We start from the raw sequence: 17,175 nt of genomic DNA, 5'->3' as shown, positions 1-17,175 counted from the left end.
ACCGCAATTTCCCCCCCGACGTGGTCGACGATGCCCTCCACCGCATCTCTTCCACTTCCCGATCCTCCGCCCTTGAACCCCGCCCCTCCAACCGCCACCAGGACAGAACCCCACTGGTCCTCACCTACCACCCCACTAACGTCCATGTACAGCGCATCATCCGCCGCCATTTCCGCCACCTCCAAACGGACCCCACCACCAAGGATATATTTCCCTCCCCTATCAGCATTCCGTAAAGACCACTCCCTCCGTGACTCCCTCGTCAGATCCACACCCCCCACCAACCCAACCTCCACTCCCGGCACCTTCCCCTGCAACCGCAGGAGGTGCAAGACTTGCGCCCACACCTCCCCCCTCACCTCCCTCCAAGGCCCCAAAGGAAACTTCCATATCCGCCACAGATTCACCTGTACCTCCACACATATCATCTATTGCATCCTTTGCACCCGATGTGGCCTCCTCTATATTGGGGAGACGGGCCGCCTACTTGCGGAGCATTTCAGGGAACACCTCTGGGACACCCGGACCAACCAACCCAACCACCCTGTAGCTCAACATTTCAATTCCCCCTCCCACTCCATCAAGAATATGCAGGTCTTTGGACTCCTCCATCGTCAGACCACAGCGAAACGACGGTTGGAGGAAGAACGCCTCATCTTCCGGCTAGGAACCCTCCAACCACAAGGGATGAACTCGGATTTCACCAGTTTCCTCATTTCCCCTCCCCCCAGCCTGTTTCAGTCAAATCCATCAAATTCAGCACCGCCTTCCTAACCTGCAATCTTCTTCCCGACCTCTCCGCCCCCACCCCAGTCTGACCTATCACCCTCACCTTGACCTCTTTCCACCTATCACATTTCCGACGCCCCTCCCCCAAGTCCCTCCTCCCTATCTTTTATCTTAGCCTGCTGGACCAACTTTCCTCATTCCGGAAGAAGGGCTAATGCCCGAAACGTCGATTCTCCTGTTCCCTAGATGCTGCCTGACCTGCTGCGCTTTTCCAGCAACACATTTCCATCTCTGATCTCCAGCATCTGCAGACCTCACTTTCTCCTTCTTAACCATCCAGTCTACCAGTTCTTTGCAGGTTGCATAACTATGTATCTGAACCCTCCCAGGTCTCTGTTTTAAATATACAAGTCCTGTCCTTCCTCGTTTTAGTAAAATTCAATCCCTTGCTTTTATTCATACCTCTCTCATATACGCACACCCTAACATGCTCACACACTCTCAGACTTATACTCCATCACACTCACACTTTACCAAGCATGCACACACTCTTACATGCACTCTCACACACAAACTCACATGCACACACACACATCTCTATGGAGTGAATTTGTATTGGCAGAATTATATTTGCAGATACTTTCAATTTTGCTCACAAAGCACACAATCTACAGGCAGTCGATCCATGTAATATTTTATATATTCCTACTTTAAAAACAGAACTAGTCTGATTCAAGATTGGGATACTGATAGACTCGAACCTCACAACTTTAATGTATTGTGTGAGCTGAGATGTCACTTTTTTAAAAAAAATATAAAACCATAAGTCATCTCAAGAACATGACTTAGATGTTGTTCTTGGATTTACATATTAATGAACCGAAACCTGCAACCCATTCTAAAAGGCATCAGTTGCATGACACTATGAATTTTGCTATAAGATGTGTGTTTTATGATCCTGCTCCACAGCTACCTGTGGAAGGACCGGCACTCCGAAAGCTCGTGCTTCCGAATAAATCTGTTGGACTTTAACCTGGTCTTGTGTGATTTTTAACTTTATCCACCCCAGTCCAATACTGGCACCTCCCCATCGTTTCTAGTGAACACAGCCCATACCTCCCAGTGCTGCCAGTACACTTTACAATGCCAATGAAACAACACAGTACCTGCACTCCTGAAAAATTTACAATTTCTAATGATACTAGCTATCCATTCACTGCTCCACCCGATACACAACATTGAAAACTTAGAGCAGGAGGCTGAAAGAAATAAGCAGCTTTAAAACAAAAACCTCTTGGAGCTCAAAGCTTTCAATGAGAGTCTGAGCCCGCGGTAAGTTCAGGTAATCTTTATTGTGACCCAACTTTGTTAAAGCTTCAGATCCCTCCAGCAAAAAGGTGTAGAAAAAGTAGCTGCTTTTTAAACAGCTCAAGGTCAAGCGTGCATACTTCTCACACCGATCCTACCTCACTTTCTTTACTGTTGGTCATCACCAAGTTGTCCTTTGTAATTGGATCCTTGGTACAGCCATAACCTGGAGGAAGTATTGCCTCACTCAGCAATTTCACCCCACCCTAAAAACGGTTTCATCATCAGATTCTGAACTCCAGATTTCTGACCGAATTCCAATTCCGTCATCTGCCGCGGCTGGATTCAAACTCAGGAGTCCCAGGAACTGGGTTGATAGTCCAGTCCCTCATGGCACTCGGTTGTTGCTCCTTCAATCATCCTGCGATGGCATGTGAACTCGTTGGTGCCTCCGCAGGTGGGAGGAGCGGATGAAGGCCTTCCCACACTCTGTGCAGCCGAAGGGCTTGTCCCCAGTGTGGATCCACTGGTGGGTCTGGAGATTGGAGGAATCGCTGAACCCCTTCCTGCACTCAGGGCAGCTGAAGGGCCACTCCCTTGTGTGAACCCTCTGGTGTCTCAGCAGGATGGAGGAATTGCTGAAGGTCTTCCCACACTCTGTGCAGGGGAATGGCCTCTCCCCCACATGGATCCGCCGGTGGGTCAGCAGAGTGGCGGAATTGCTGAAGGCCTTCCTGCACTCGGGGCAGCTGAAGGGCTTCTCCCCAGTGTGGAGACGCTGGTGCTTCCACAAGTTGCTCACCTGATTAAATCTCTTCCCGCACTTGGGGCAGGTGAACGGCCTCTCCCCAGTGTGGACCCGCTGGTGAGTCAGCAGGTGGGAGGAATTGCTGAAGGCCTTCCCACACTCGGGGCAGCTGTAGGGCCTTTCCCCCGTGTGGACCCGCCAGTGGGTCAGCAGGTCAGAGGAATGTCTGAATGCCTTCTTCCACTCGGAGCAAGAAAACGGCCTCTCACCAGTGTGGAGTCGCCTGTGTGTCTGGAGGTTGAAGGAATTGCTGAAGGCTTTCCCGCACTCGGGACACGGGAACGGCCTCTCCCCTGTGTGGACCCGCTGGTGAGTCCGCAGGGCAGAGGCCTGGGTAAAGCCCTTCCCACACTCAGGGCAGCTGAAGGGCCTCTCTCTGGTGTGACTGCGCCGATGAGTTTCCAGGGCAGATGGGACATAGAAGCCTTTCCCGCAGTCACCATACTTCCATGGTTTCTCCACAGGGCAGGATTCCTCAGGTTTTTCCATGGCCGAAGCTTCAGCCGCACACAAACGCATGTAGAGCCCCTTCGCACCGTGATTTCCTCTTAACAGGCGGTATAGCTGTTACACGCTCCACACTCAGTGCACTGCAACAGTAGGTCTCTCATCCAGTCCCACTGATACTGGAAATGTACTCGAACAGGAACCAAAAAGCTTTGCTCCTTCTCACAGAATCGCAGTCAAAAATCGTTGTGGTCCTGATGGATTGAGTGACCGTCAGACATTGACACCAAAGTGAGGACTGCTGACTCTGGAGAGTCACTGTCAAAAAGCACGGCACTTGAAAATTCACAGCACATCAAGTAGCATCCGAGGAGCAGGAGAGTTGATGTTACAGTTGATTTTGAAACTTCTATCTTCAGATCTTCAAACGCTGTAAAAAGAGAATATAAAAGCCATCACTGTCAGTCCAGGGTAGAAATTCAGAACAAGTGATTCTGCTTTCTGGAGAACATTCTTTTCTTTTATTATTCCACAAAATTGAAAGCGCCATCCCATTGTCTCTCTCCCCCTCTGTTCTCACTCCACTTTAACTAATTCTCCTGAAGGTGCTGATTCAGGATCTTACAGGAGCAGAAAAGCAAAAACGTCAAGACTTATCTCTCTGAAACTCCACCTGAAAGTTAATATCTTTCACGTCATTGGCATAATGCTGAGAGTGAGCAGGTCGGATTTGGAAAGCAAAATAAAGTGTGCCAATTCAGGATGAACCTGCAATGCAGCTTCTTGAGGAACAACCTCAAGAAATGGTTAATGTCCCCGGGAAGGGGAGCATAATGAGACACCAAGGTATTAACACTGACACCAGAGAGAGAAACTGAACAGACAGACGTGGCAAACGTTAGTGGAAAGCCAGAGTCATATACACACAGAAACAGGCACAGGCACTTCAGTCAAACTCTTCTTTGCTGACCAGATATCCTAAATTAATCTAGTCACATTTGCCAGCACGTGTTCCCTGTCCCTCTGAACCGTCCGTATTGGTACACCCGTCCAAATGCCTTTTAAATGCTGTGATTGTACCAGCCTCCACTACTTTCTCTGGCAGGTCATTCCGTACACACATTCACACCCGCCCAAACCTCGTGAAAAAGTTGCCTCCTTCGGTCTCTTTTAAATCTCCACGGCCCCTCCCCCGCCGCCCTCACCCTAAACCCTCTAGTTCTGGACTCCCCCACCCCAAGGAAAAGACCATGTCTATTTACCCTATCCATGCTCCTTTTGATTTTATAAAACTCTATAAGGTTACCCCTAAGATTCTGGCGCGGGCTGGGGGAAACAGCCCCACCCTATCCTTCTGTCCCTCCTCACCCGGGCAATTAAGACACATACCTGAGTTTGCAGAGTCTGCGCCCTCCCAGGATTCACTCCAGTTGCTACCAGTGAACAGATTTTCTCCCTCTTAAGAGTTGCCCAGCGAAAGGGTTTTACTCTGAACCGAGCAGAGCCACTTCCGCGTTGTGACGTCATCGATGGGTCGAGGCGGCGTTGGGAGACACAGAAAGGGGAGGAGCGGGGAGGGGGCGGAGCGACGATCGGGGTCAGGGGCGGGGCGACTGGGTGGAGCGAGAGGCGGGTACAGAGGCGGAGCGCGGCCGGGCCAGTGGGAGGAGCAAGTGTCGAGTGACGGCATGCGGGACGGGGCGGGACGAAGGGGCGGGACGAGACGAAGGGACGGGGCGAACGGCGGCTCCGCACTGCGCCTGCTCCGGATTGACGGCCTGCACTGCCCTGCACAGTTTGCAAAAATCCTTTCCCTTCAGAGAATCCGCACAATGTAGAAGCAGGTTACCCGGCCCAATGGGACCACACCGACCCTCCGAAGGGTAACCCACCCACATCCATTCCCCTTTCCCCTCCTGCCCGATATTTACCCCCCGAATAGACCTCACCTGCACATACCTAGGCACTATGGGTAATTTAACATGGCGAATCCACCCTAATCTGTACATCCCTGGACCATGTGGGGCAATGTAGCATGGCCAATCCACCCTCACCCTTCACAGATTAACTACTCTCCGGGAAAAAAAACAGCTCCTCCTCATCTCTACCTTAAATCTACTCCTCCTAATTTTATGGCCGAGTCTCATCCCCCAGCAAGAACTACTGGACAGGGCAGGGAGCTGGTGGGCATGGGTCGGGATGGCATGCTCTTCAGAGGGGTTGAATGGCCTACTTACACACTGTAGAGATTGAATGATTTACTGCAGTCGTGTTTGCCCCGGATCACAGCGCGCAGAACCTCCCACCTTCCAACAAATCAAAAGACAAGTCCCACCCTGCCCTCTCGTATGTGTGTTATTTGTCTGCTTAATCGTTTACAGTGAACACAGCCTAAACCCCGCTGCTGTCAGTAAACTTTAAAATGCTCAGGAAACAATGAGGTATTGAAACCGTAAGGTTTCTAATGATAACAGTGACTGATTCACTCCTTCTGATGTACAGCAGTGGAAATACAATGCTGGAGGCTGAAAGAAATGAGCAGTTTAAAACAAGAACCCACCTAACCCTTCACTCAGCTCCCCACTCAGCACACTGTACTTACTGCGGTAAACCTTAAAGCACTTCATCCCCACAGTGCAATGAATTCCCACTTTCCACTAAAATTCTGGATGTACTCATTCACTCAGTTGCTGTCCCACAAATTAAAGATTTCACTGTAACTTGTTCTGTGCAATGAACCAGAATTGATCAGGGACGTCGAAGTGAAGGAGCCATTGGGAAGTAGTGACCATAATACAATAAGCTTCAATCTGCAATTTGAGAAGGAGAGGGTACAATCAGAAGTGACAATATTTCTGTTGAATAAAGGGAACTATGGAGCTATGAGGGAGGAGCTGGCCAAAGTTCAATGGTGCAATACCTTAGCAGGGATGACAGTGGAGGAACAATGGCAGATATTTCTGTGTATAATGCAGAAGATGCAGGATCAGTTCATTCCAAAAAGGAAGACAGATCCTAGGAGGAGGCATAGGTGGTCATGGCTGACGAGGGAAGTTAAGAAACATATAAAGTTAAAAGAGAAAAAGTATAACATAGCAAAGATAAGTGGGAAAATGGAGGACTGGGAAGCTTTTAAAGAACAACAGAGGATAACTAAGAAGGAAATACACAGAGAAAAAATGAGGTACGAAGGTAAACTTGCCAAAAACATAAAGGAGGATAGTAAAAGCTTTTTTAGATAAGTGAAAGGCAAAAAAATGGTTAAGACTAAAATTGGGCCCTTGAAGACAGAAACAGGGGAATATATTACGGGGAACAAAAAAATGGCAGAAGAATTGAATTGGTACTTCAGATCTGTGTTCACTGGGGAAGACACAAGCAGTCTCCCTGAGGTAACAGTGGCTGAAGGACCTGAACTTAAGGGAATTTATATTTGCCATAATTTGGTGTTGGAGAGACTGTTAGGTCTGAAGATTGATAAGTCCCCGGGGCCTGATGGTCTACATCCCAAGGTACTGAAGGAGGTGGCTCGAGAAATCGTGGATGCGTTAGTGATTATTTTCCAGAGTTCGATATATTCGGGATCAGTTCCTGCGGATTGGAGGGTGGCTAATGTTGTACCACTTTTTAAGAAAGGTGGGAGAGAGAAAGCAGTAAATTATAGACCAGTTAGTCTGACATCAGTGGTGGGAAAGATGCTGGAGTCTATTATAAAGGATGAAATTACGACACATCTGGATAGTAGTAACAGGATAGGTCAGAGTCAGCATGGATTTATGAAGGGAAATCATGCTTGACTAATCTTCTGGAATTTTTTGAGGATGTAACTCTGAAGATGAACGAGGGAGATCCAGTAGATGTAGTGTACCTGGCCTTTCAAAAAGCTTTTGATAAAGTCCTACATAGGAGGTTAATGAGCAAAATTAGGGTGCATGGTATTGGGGGCAAAGTACTAACTTGGATTGAAAGTTGGTTGACTGATAGGAAACAAAGAGTAGTGATAAACGGCTCCATTTTGGAATGGCAGGCAGTGACCAGTGGGGTACCGCAGGGATCAGTGCTGGGACCGCAGCTTTTTACAATATATATTAATGATATAGAAGATGGTATTAGTAATAACATTAGCAAATTTGCTGATGATACTAAGCTGGGTGGCAGGGTGAAATGTGAGGAGGATGTTAGGAGATTACAGGTGACCTGAACAGGTGAGGTGAGTGGTCAGATGCATGGCAGATGCAGTTTAATGTGGATAAATATATGGTTATCCACTTTGGTGGCAAGAACAGGAAGGCAGATTACTACCTCAATGGAATCAATTTAGGTAAAGGGGCAGTACAGAGAGATCTGGGTGTTCTTGTACACCAGTCAATGAAGGTAAGCATGCAGGTACAGCAGGTAGTGAAGAAGGCTAATAGCATGCAGGCCTTCATAACAAGAGGGCTCTCTACGCGGGAGTCCTCCCCCTTTCTCTCGGGGATCTGGGGTGGAGGGTGCTGCACGCAGCAGTCCCCTGCAACCGCAGGTTGCGGTGGTTCACGGACTCCCAGCCCAACTGCTTGTTCTGTGGCGCTGTGGAGTCCGTGGACCACGTGTATATTGGGTGTGGGCGTTTGCACTCCCTTTTTGATTTCCTGAAAAACCTTCTCCTCTGTTTTTGGCTGCACTTCAGTCCCACGCTCCTGATCTTTGGGCACCCGGTACGGAGGAAGGAGGGCAGGTCTGAAGACCTCCTCGTGGGTCTGCTCCTGGGCCTGGCCAAACTGGCCATTAACAGGTCCAGGCAGCGGGCCGTGGAGGGGGTCGTTAGGGCCGACTGCCTGCCCCTCTTCCGCGGTTACGTTAGAGCCCGGGTGTCCTTGGAGAAGGAGCACGCGGTGTCGACCAACACCCTGGAGTTGTTCAGGGAGAGGTGGGCACCGCAGGGAGTGGAGTGCATAATTTCTCCCTCCAATTCTATTTTGATTTAGTCCCTACCCTCCCCTTCACTGTTTTGATCACACAGCACTGCCCTCTGATGTGAAGGGCAGTGTTTGTCACTGGCCACCCGGGTGTTTTCCTATCTTCCTGGTGGTGGAAATTGAATAAAGATTGGTGCACTTTGTGTCTTCCACTGTGTCTCACACCTGCACACACACACCATGGGTGCTGGGGATAAAATAAGCACTACCGCACTGAGGTGGTAGTGTGGGGGTTAAATTATTAAAAAAAAAAGGGGGAGCAGTAAAATAAGCACTACCGCACTTAGGTGGTAGTGTGGGGGTTAAATAAAAAAGAAAAAAAAATAGAAGCAAAGAGACCCCACAACCTGAGCCGCCTCCGAAATTTTAATTTTGTTTCGTTTAGGGAGGTGAAAAGGAGAGCCCTGTATAGACTGCTGCTGCACACCGTCCACCTCTTCTCCCTCATCCACCGTCCAGACACGCCTTGGCGTGCCCATTTGCCACCGGGCGGTGGGGATCCCCAGTGGAGGGCTCTCTATGCGGGAGTCCTCCCCCTTTCTCTCGGGGATCTGGGGTGGAGGGTGCTGCACGCAGCAGTCCCCTGCAACCGCAGGTTGCGGTGGTTCACGGACTCCCAGCCCAACTGCTTGTTCTGTGGCGCTGTGGAGTCCGTGGACCACGTGTATATTGGGTGTGGGCGTTTGCACTCCCTTTTTGATTTCCTTAAAAACCTTCTCCTCTGTTTTTGGCTGCACTTCAGTCCCACGCTCCTGATCTTTGGGCACCCGGTACGGAGGAGGGAGGGCAGGTCTGAAGACCTCCTCGTGGGTCTGCTCCTGGGCCTGGCCAAACTGGCCATCAACAGGTCCAGGCAGCGGGCCGTGGAGGGGGTCGTTAGGGCCGACTGCCTGCCCCTCTTCCGCGGTTACGTTAGAGCCCAGGTGTCCTTGGAGAAGGAGCACGCGGTGTCGACCAACACCCTGGAGTTGTTCAGGGAGAGGTGGGCGCCGCAGGGAGTGGAGTGCATCATTTCTCCCTCCAACTCTATTTTGATTTAGTACCTACCCTCCCCTTCACTGTTTTGATCACACAGCACTGCCCTCTGATGTGAAGGGCAGTGTTTGTCACTGGCCACCTGGGTGTTTTCCTATCTTCCTGGTGGTGGAAATTGAATAAAGATTCGTGCACTTTGTGTCTTCCACTGTGTCTCACACACCATGGGTGCTGGGGATAAAATAAGCACTACCGCACTTAGGTGGTAGTGTCGGGGGGAAAAAAAATAAACAGGAGATTAAAGAAAAAAAAAACAAAAAACAGGAGTGTTCACTGGCCACCCGAAAAAAAGAGAAAAAAATAGAAGCAAAGAGGTTCTTCTGCAGCTGTACAGGGCCCTGGTGAGACCACACCTGGAGTATTGTGTGCAGTTCTGGTCTCCAAATTTGAGGAAAGACATTCGGGCTATTGAGGAAGTGCTGCGTAGGTTCACGAGGTCAATTCCTGGAATGGTGGGACTATCTTACACTGAAAGACTGGAGCGACTGGGCTTGTATACCCTTGAGTTTAGAAGACTGAGAGGGGATCTGATTGAGACATATAAGATTATTAAAGAATTGGACACTCTGGAGGCAGGAAACATGTTTCCGCTGATGGGTGAGTGCTGAACCAGAGGACACAGCTTAAAAATACGGGGTAGACCATTTAGGACAGAGATGAGGAGAAACTTCTTCACCCAGAGAGTGGTGGCTGTGTGGAATGCTCTGCCCCAGAGGGCAGTGGAGGCCCAGTCTCTGGATTCATTTAAGAAAGAGTTGGATAGAGCTCTCAAGGATAGTGGAATCAAGGGTTATGGAGATAAGGCAGGAACAGGATACTGATTAAAGATGATCAGCCATGATCATATTGAATGGTGGTGCAGGCTCGAAGGGCAGAATGGCCTACTCCTGCACCTATTGCCTATTGCTCCCAGTAAGGGCAAAACATCTTTGAAAGCTGCTCTGAAAGTGCTCTGACTCTTCTGCTTTCAGCAAAGCTGATTAGAGTTATAAAGCATGAAAACAGACCCTTCGGCCCAGCTTGTCATGCCAACCAAATATCCTAAATTAACCTAGTCGCATTTGGCCCATATCCCTCTAAATCCTTCCTATTCATGTTCCTATCTAGATGCCTTTTAAATGTTGTCATTATCTGGTAGTTTGTTACACACATGCACCATCCTCTGCATGAAAACCTTGCCGGTCACGTCCCTTTTAAATCATTCCCCTCTCACCTCAAACATATGCCCTCTAGTTTTGGACTCCCCTACCCTGGCAAAAAGTGCTTGAGTATTTACCCTATCCATGCCCCTCATAAACATCTATAAGATCACGCCATAGCCTCCAATTCTCCAGGGAAAATATCCCTGGCCACTTCAGCCTCTCACTGTGGGTCACAAGCATGGCAACAGCCTTGTAAATCTTCTCCAACCACTTCCAAAGTTTCACAACCTCTTTGCTATAGCAGGGAGACCAGAACTGAACACAGTATTCCAAAAGTGGCCTCAACAATGTCTTATACAGTTGCAAAATGCAACACCTCTCATTTCTCTAAATTATCTCCATCTGCCACTCCTTGGCCCATTGGCCCACCTGAACAATTCTAATTTATAATGAACTCTCTTTCCTCTCTTATTCCCTAGAAGCTGAAAATCTCCATCCCACATACTCTCTTTCCATTTGCCGAACCTAATCCCTGTTGTACCTCATCCTGAAGGTTCTGCTTCATGCTGACTAACAGGCTGTTTTAAAAAATTCTCAAGGTCAAGGACCAGGCTCGCAGGAAAGTAGTCTGACACAGAACAAACAGCCAAGAGGCGAGTCTGCTAGAATATAAGTGTTTTATTCCCCGCAGCGTCGCCACAACCAGGTCTCGTACTTACAACGGGTCTGGTTTATACTCACTCTACGTGTTACCGGAACTGGGAGCCGTCAGTTCTCGTAGAGCGGTTGCCAACAACCCACGCTCGGCGGTTAAACGCATCCCCGGAGCAGACTCACCGAACTGGAGACTTTTCCAGCTGATATACTCTTTTCCAGATATAAACATTCATGTGAACAGCAGAGCAAGGCTAAAAAACACATTCCATTCTGGTTACATACAGATAAGAAGATTCACACGGGGAGGTGTGTAATAAGATTAACACGGGACTAAGCAACACCTACATTCCGGTTAGATTCACACATGTATTGGGACATAATTTTTAACCGTTTCACCACATTCCACTGCTTGGCCCAATACATGTGTTACATTATGATTCACACATGTATTGGGACATAATTTTACACCACATTCCACTGCTTGGCCCAATACATGTGTTACATTATGATTCACACATGTATTGGGACATAATTTTACACCACATTCCACTGCTTGGCCCAATACATGTGTTACATTATGCTTAATTCAGTTCAATTCGTTTCAGTTAATTTCAGTTCAGTCAATTCAGTGTAGTTCAATTCAGCTCAGTTCAGGTCTGTTCAGTTCAATTCAATTGTGTTCAATTCAGTTCCGTCCATTTCAATTCAATTTAGCTCAGTTCCATTTTGTTCCGTTCAATTTGATTCACTTCAGTTCCACTCAGTTCAGTTCAGTTCAATCCCATTCAATTCTGTTAACTCCGCTTCAGCTTTTTGGACATGCCCACATCCTCCGCTGTACCCCAGGCAAGGGGTTCTTCGGCAGGACTGGGATCCTCTCAAGGGTGGACAGCAGCGACCCTGGGGTTCCTCCGGTCGCCCCCCACCATTTCTCAAACAAACTGCCACGTCATGCCACGGTCCATGCCATCCCGGGACGGTCGGGACCTCCACAGTTTGTTCTTCTGGTTTCTTAGTCTTTTTCCAAAACATTGTTCTGTATCAAAATCTTTCCTCAATTGCGATTGATCCTGCCGACTACGCCAAAATGTTTTAAAAAATTCTCAAGGTCAAGGACCAGGCTCGCAGGAAAGTAGTCTGACACAGAACAAACAGCCAAGAGGCGAGTCTGCTAGAATATAAGTGTTTTATTCCCCGCAGCGTCGCCACAACCAGGTCTCGTACTTACAACGGGTCTGGTTTATACTCACTCTACGTGTTACCGGAACTGGGAGCCGTCAGTTCTCGTAGAGCGGTTGCCAACAACCCACGCTCGGCGGTTAAACGCAACCCCGGAGCAGACTCACCGAACTGGAGACTTTTCCAGCTGATATACTCTTTTCCAGATATAAACATTCATGTGAACAGCAGAGCAAGGCTAAAAAACACATTCCATTCTGGTTACATACAGATAAGAAGATTCACACGGGGAGGTGTGTAATAAGATTCACACGGGACTAAGCAACACCTCCATTCCGGTTAGATTCACACATGTATTGGGACATAATTTTTAACCGTTTCACCACATTCCACTGCTTGGACCAATACATGTGTTACATTATGATTCACACATGTATTGGGACATAATTTTACACCACACAGGCCCACACTCAGGAGAGATCTAATTGAAACACACAGAATACTGAATGGCCTGGACACAGTGGACGTTGGGAAGATGTTTCCGTTGGTAGGAGAGACTCGGACCCGAGGACACAGCCTCAGAGTAAAGAGAAGGCCTTTTAGAACATAGATAAACATCAACCTCTTCAGCCAGATAGTGGTGAATCTATGGAATTCATTGCCACAGAAGGTTGCAGAGCCTAGGTCACTGAGTATATTTAAGACTGAGACATATGTTCTTGAGTACCAAGGGGATCGAGGGTTATGGAGAGAAAGCAAGAGGATGGGATTGAGAAACCTATGAGTCACAATTGAATGGTATGAGCAGACTTGATGGGCTGAATGGCCTACTTTCTTCTCCTATGTCTTATAGTCTCTTGCTGTCCTGGACACAGTAAGAGAACTGGGAACAGAAGTCGGCCATTTGGTCTTTGGAGCCTGCACCAGCATTGAACAGATCATAACTGGATATGAATCTAACTACATCTAAGTGGATAGGCTGGGACTTTTTCACTGGAGCACAGCAGGTTGCGAGGTGACCATATAGAGGTTTATAAAATCATGAAAGATATAGATGAAGTGAACGGCGGGTCTTCTTTCTCTGGGGTGGTTTCAAGATTGGGGAGCAAAATTTGACGGTGAGTGGAGAAAGATTTTAAAAAGACATGAGGGGCACCAGTTTTTAAAAAAAAAACACAGAGCGCGATTTGTGTGTGGAATAAATGTCCAGAGGAAGGATGCAGGAAACATAACAACGTTTCAAAGAAATTTGGACAAGTACATGAATAGGAAATTTTTGGAGGGATATGGGCCAAACACAGGCAGCTGGGACTAATTTAGTTTGAGAACATCGTCAGCATGGACTAGTTGGACTGAAACTGTTCTAAAACCATTTCCTTGCCTTCCCCCAAAAACATCCACTTCTTTGTTGTTCAAATATCAGACAAACTCAGCCTTGAATACATTCAATGACCCCCTAACTGCAGGAAGACATCCCCACTTCTGAACTCAATTCCTCTTGTTAACATACCACTTGCCTTGCTGATTGCTTGCTGCACCCGTCTGACAACTGGTACTGACTGGTGTGGAATGACGCTGAGCCCCCTTTGTACATTCACACATCATTCCTGATGAAGGGCTCATGCCCAAAACATCAACTCTCCTACTCCTTGAATGCTGGCTGACCTGTTGTGCTTTTCCAGTGCCACACTTTTCGACTCTGATCTCCAGCATCTGCAGTCCTCACTTGCTCCACATCCCAATACATCACCATTTAAACAATACACCTCCTTTCTGCTTTTGTTTTCACAGCAGAAGCTATAATTTTACATTGTGGTACTGCATTTGCCAATTGTGAACTTCTCTACATCGGGGAGACTTGGGGAACAGTTCACCGAGCATCGTACCTGGGCCCGCAGAGGCTGACCGGACCTCCCGGTCACCAGCCATTTTAATTCCCCTTCCCACTCCCTTTTTGACATAACTATCTTTGGCCTCCTCCCTTTCCACAATGAATCAAACTGCAAATTGGAGGAACAACATCCCATCTTCCGCCCGGGCTGCGTAGAGTTGGGAGGACTCAACATTGGGGAACTCAATTTCAAATAAGCTCCCTATCTTTCCAGCTCCTCCTCCTCCCTGCCACCTTCCTCTCATTTATGGGGGCTCTAGGGTGGGGCTTGGAAGAACAGAAAGAGAATGGACGGAGGCTGGGGAGAATAGAGAGAGAATGGACGGGGGCTGGGTGGAGCTGTGGAGAACAGAGAGAGAGAGAATGGACAGGGGAGCAGAGGGTGAGGGAGAGGAGAAGGACTTGGGGGGGGAGAAAGGCCTGCGGGGCTGAGCGTGGGGCACCCAGAGAATGGGGGGGAAGGGTCTGAGAGGGAGAATGTGGGAGTTGAGTTTTGGGGGGGGGGGGGCAGAAGAGAGAATGGTGTGGGGTGCAGAATGTGAGGGGAGACAGAGAATGGACGGGGACAGAGGGTGGGTGGAGAGAGAGAATGAGTGGCAAGGAGAGGGTGGGGGCAGTGGAAGAATGGGCAGCAGAGAATTGGTGGAGAGAGAGAATAGACAGGGAACAGAGAGATGGAGAGTGGAGGGTGAGGGGAGAGAGAGAGGATGGATGGGTGGGCAGAGGGTGGGGAGAGGGAAATGGACATGGGGCACTGTGGGTGGCAGGGTGGGAATGGACAGGAGGCGCTGTGGATGGACAGAGGGTGCTGAGGGTGGTGGGAAACAGAGAGGAGGTGCTGTGGGTAGCAAGAAAGGAATAAGTGACCTCAAGGACAATTTTTTTTATGCAGAGGGTGGTGTGTGTGTGTGTGGAACAAGGTGCCAGGGAAGTGGTGGAGATGGGTACAATTACAATATTTAAAAGGCATCTGGTAGGGATATGGGCCAAAGGCTGGAACTTGGGACTGGGTCAGCTTGGGACATCTGGTCAGCATGGATGAGTTGAACCAAAGGATCTGTTTCCGTGCAGTGTGTCTCCAGATGTCTATAACTCTGTGATTGAAACCAGACCTTTTTACTGATAATCTTCCTGCTTGACTTTTGTAGCGCACCCAGTTTCAGGAGATTTGTGGTGGGTACAAGTGGCACATGTCTCCTATCATGGGAATTCTGGAAAATATAAAGGGGCTGTTAAAAGTACTTCAACTTTGGGAACACTGGGTCTTGTGGAAGCAGGGCATTTGACAAACCTTTTCAGAGAAACTTTCTCCAACTGGTGGACTATAGACAGTTTTCCCACGGAATATTTCACAGATATTAAGAATGTTACCTTCTGTAAAACATTTTCCTGGAAAATGCAGAAGAATTCAACTTGCTAACGTGAAACAAATGTTGGAGAGAATGGAAACTGCCAAGATCAAAAGGCTGATGAATGTCAACATTTATCAGATTGTTTTGAGAACAGAAAAACCTGCCCTGGAGACACCCTGAAGAGGGTTGTCTCATACCTATTCCTTCAATTAGTTTTATATGTCTTAATTGTTAAGTCATACCTAGCACATGGAAAGATGGCTATGATTTGTGGAGGTCAGTCATCTCGACTTCAGGACAACTCTGCAGGAGTTCATAGGTCGAACCATCTTCATCAATGACCTTCCTCCATCATAAGTTCAGAAGTGGAGATGTCGCAATAATTGCAGATGTTCAGCACTATAAACAACTCCCCACAAACTGAAGCAGTTCAGTTTGAAATGCTACAAGATCTTAACCATATCCAATGGGCTGATGAGTGGCAAGTAACATGAATGCCATGCAAATGTCACAGAATGACTCATCCCCAAAAGAGATAATCTGACCACTGACCTGTGATATCAACAATGTTACTGTCACTAAATACCCCACGATCAACATCCTTGGGGTTTACCATTGAACAGAAACTCAACTAGATGAACCATATATACACAGTGGCTACAAGAGCAGGTCAGAGGCCAGAAATACTGTAGTGAGTAACTCACCTCCTGACTCTCCAAAACCTGTTCCAACTTCTACATGCCACAAGTCAGTAGTGTAATGGAATACTCCCCACTAGCTTGGATGGGGTTGCAGCTTCAACTGTATTTGAAACGCTTCATACCATCCAGGTCAATGTTGCCTGCTTGATTGGTACCATATCCACTGTTCAGAAGCAGTAGTGTGTAGTACCTACAAGATGCACTGCAAAAATTTACCAAAGCACCTTACAAATTGCCTTTCAAACTAACAACCACTTCCATCTGGAAGGACCAGGAAAACAGATACCTGGGAACACAACCTCTTGCAAGTACCCCTCCAAGCCACTCACCATCTTCACTTGGAAATGTTTCTTCAGTGTCACTGGTCCAAATCCTGGAATTCCTTCCCTCAAGATGCTGTGGGTCACCGTACAGGGTTTGGACTGCAACGGTTCAAGAAGGCAGCTCACCACCACATTCTCAAGGAGAACCAAATGCTGGCCAGCCAGTGACGCCCATGTACCAGAAGTAGATTTTAATAAATTATTGAAACAGTGTTGGAATCTGCAAACTAAAGAAAATCAACGTTAAGAAGGGTCAGATGGAGTGCATTGATTCGATGCTTATTTTAGAGCAGATAAAAAGCGATTATACTGACACTGAATTGGAACTAGAGTTTAGAGTTAAACACCTGTAGTGTTCCACTCAATGTATAAATCTAAAATCGATGAATGATTTACCCCTGACGTGTACTTCATTAAGGAGGAGAAAGTGAGGACTGCAGATGCTGGAGATCAGAGCTGAAAATGTGTTGCTGGAAAAGCGCAGCAGGTCAGGCAGCATCGAAGGAGCAGGAGAATCGACGTTTCGGGTATGAGCCCGTCTTCATTAACTTCATTAACACGTGAATAGGAGAGTTAAGAAGGCATATGGGATACTGGATTTCATGACATTAATGGCGCCTTCAGTTCCCACGCGATCGAGAAACC

The 17,175-nt window shown here is 47.9% G+C and overlaps 1 protein-coding gene across 1 annotated transcript; it reads right to left on the bottom strand.

The window, feature by feature from the left end:
- Positions 1-757: 757 nt before the first annotated feature.
- LOC148144727 (uncharacterized) lies at positions 758-4,789 on the bottom strand. Its single transcript, XM_087975056.1, has 2 exons — positions 4,682-4,789; positions 758-3,722 (listed from the first exon to the last, which is right to left on the bottom strand). Exon 2 carries the CDS (start codon positions 3,362-3,364, stop codon positions 2,450-2,452), a length of 915 nt encoding a protein of 304 aa, XP_087831182.1. The 5' UTR covers positions 3,365-3,722; positions 4,682-4,789; the 3' UTR covers positions 758-2,449.
- Positions 4,790-17,175: the final 12,386 nt, after the last annotated feature.

The sequence above is a fragment of the Chiloscyllium plagiosum genome, unplaced genomic scaffold, assembly GCF_037043375.1.
Source record: "Chiloscyllium plagiosum isolate Xiang-an unplaced genomic scaffold, Cpla_swu_hap1 HiC_scaffold_27, whole genome shotgun sequence".
NCBI lineage: Eukaryota > Metazoa > Chordata > Chondrichthyes > Orectolobiformes > Hemiscylliidae > Chiloscyllium > Chiloscyllium plagiosum.
The sequence above is the reverse complement of the archived record's forward strand: the minus strand, read 5'-3'. Positions and strand labels throughout refer to the sequence as shown.

Excerpts from the sequence above, each read along its gene's own strand:
- LOC148144727 (XM_087975056.1), bottom strand. The coding sequence starts at position 3,364 with ATGCGTTTGTGTGCGGCTGAAGCTTCGGCCATGGAAAAACCTGAGGAA.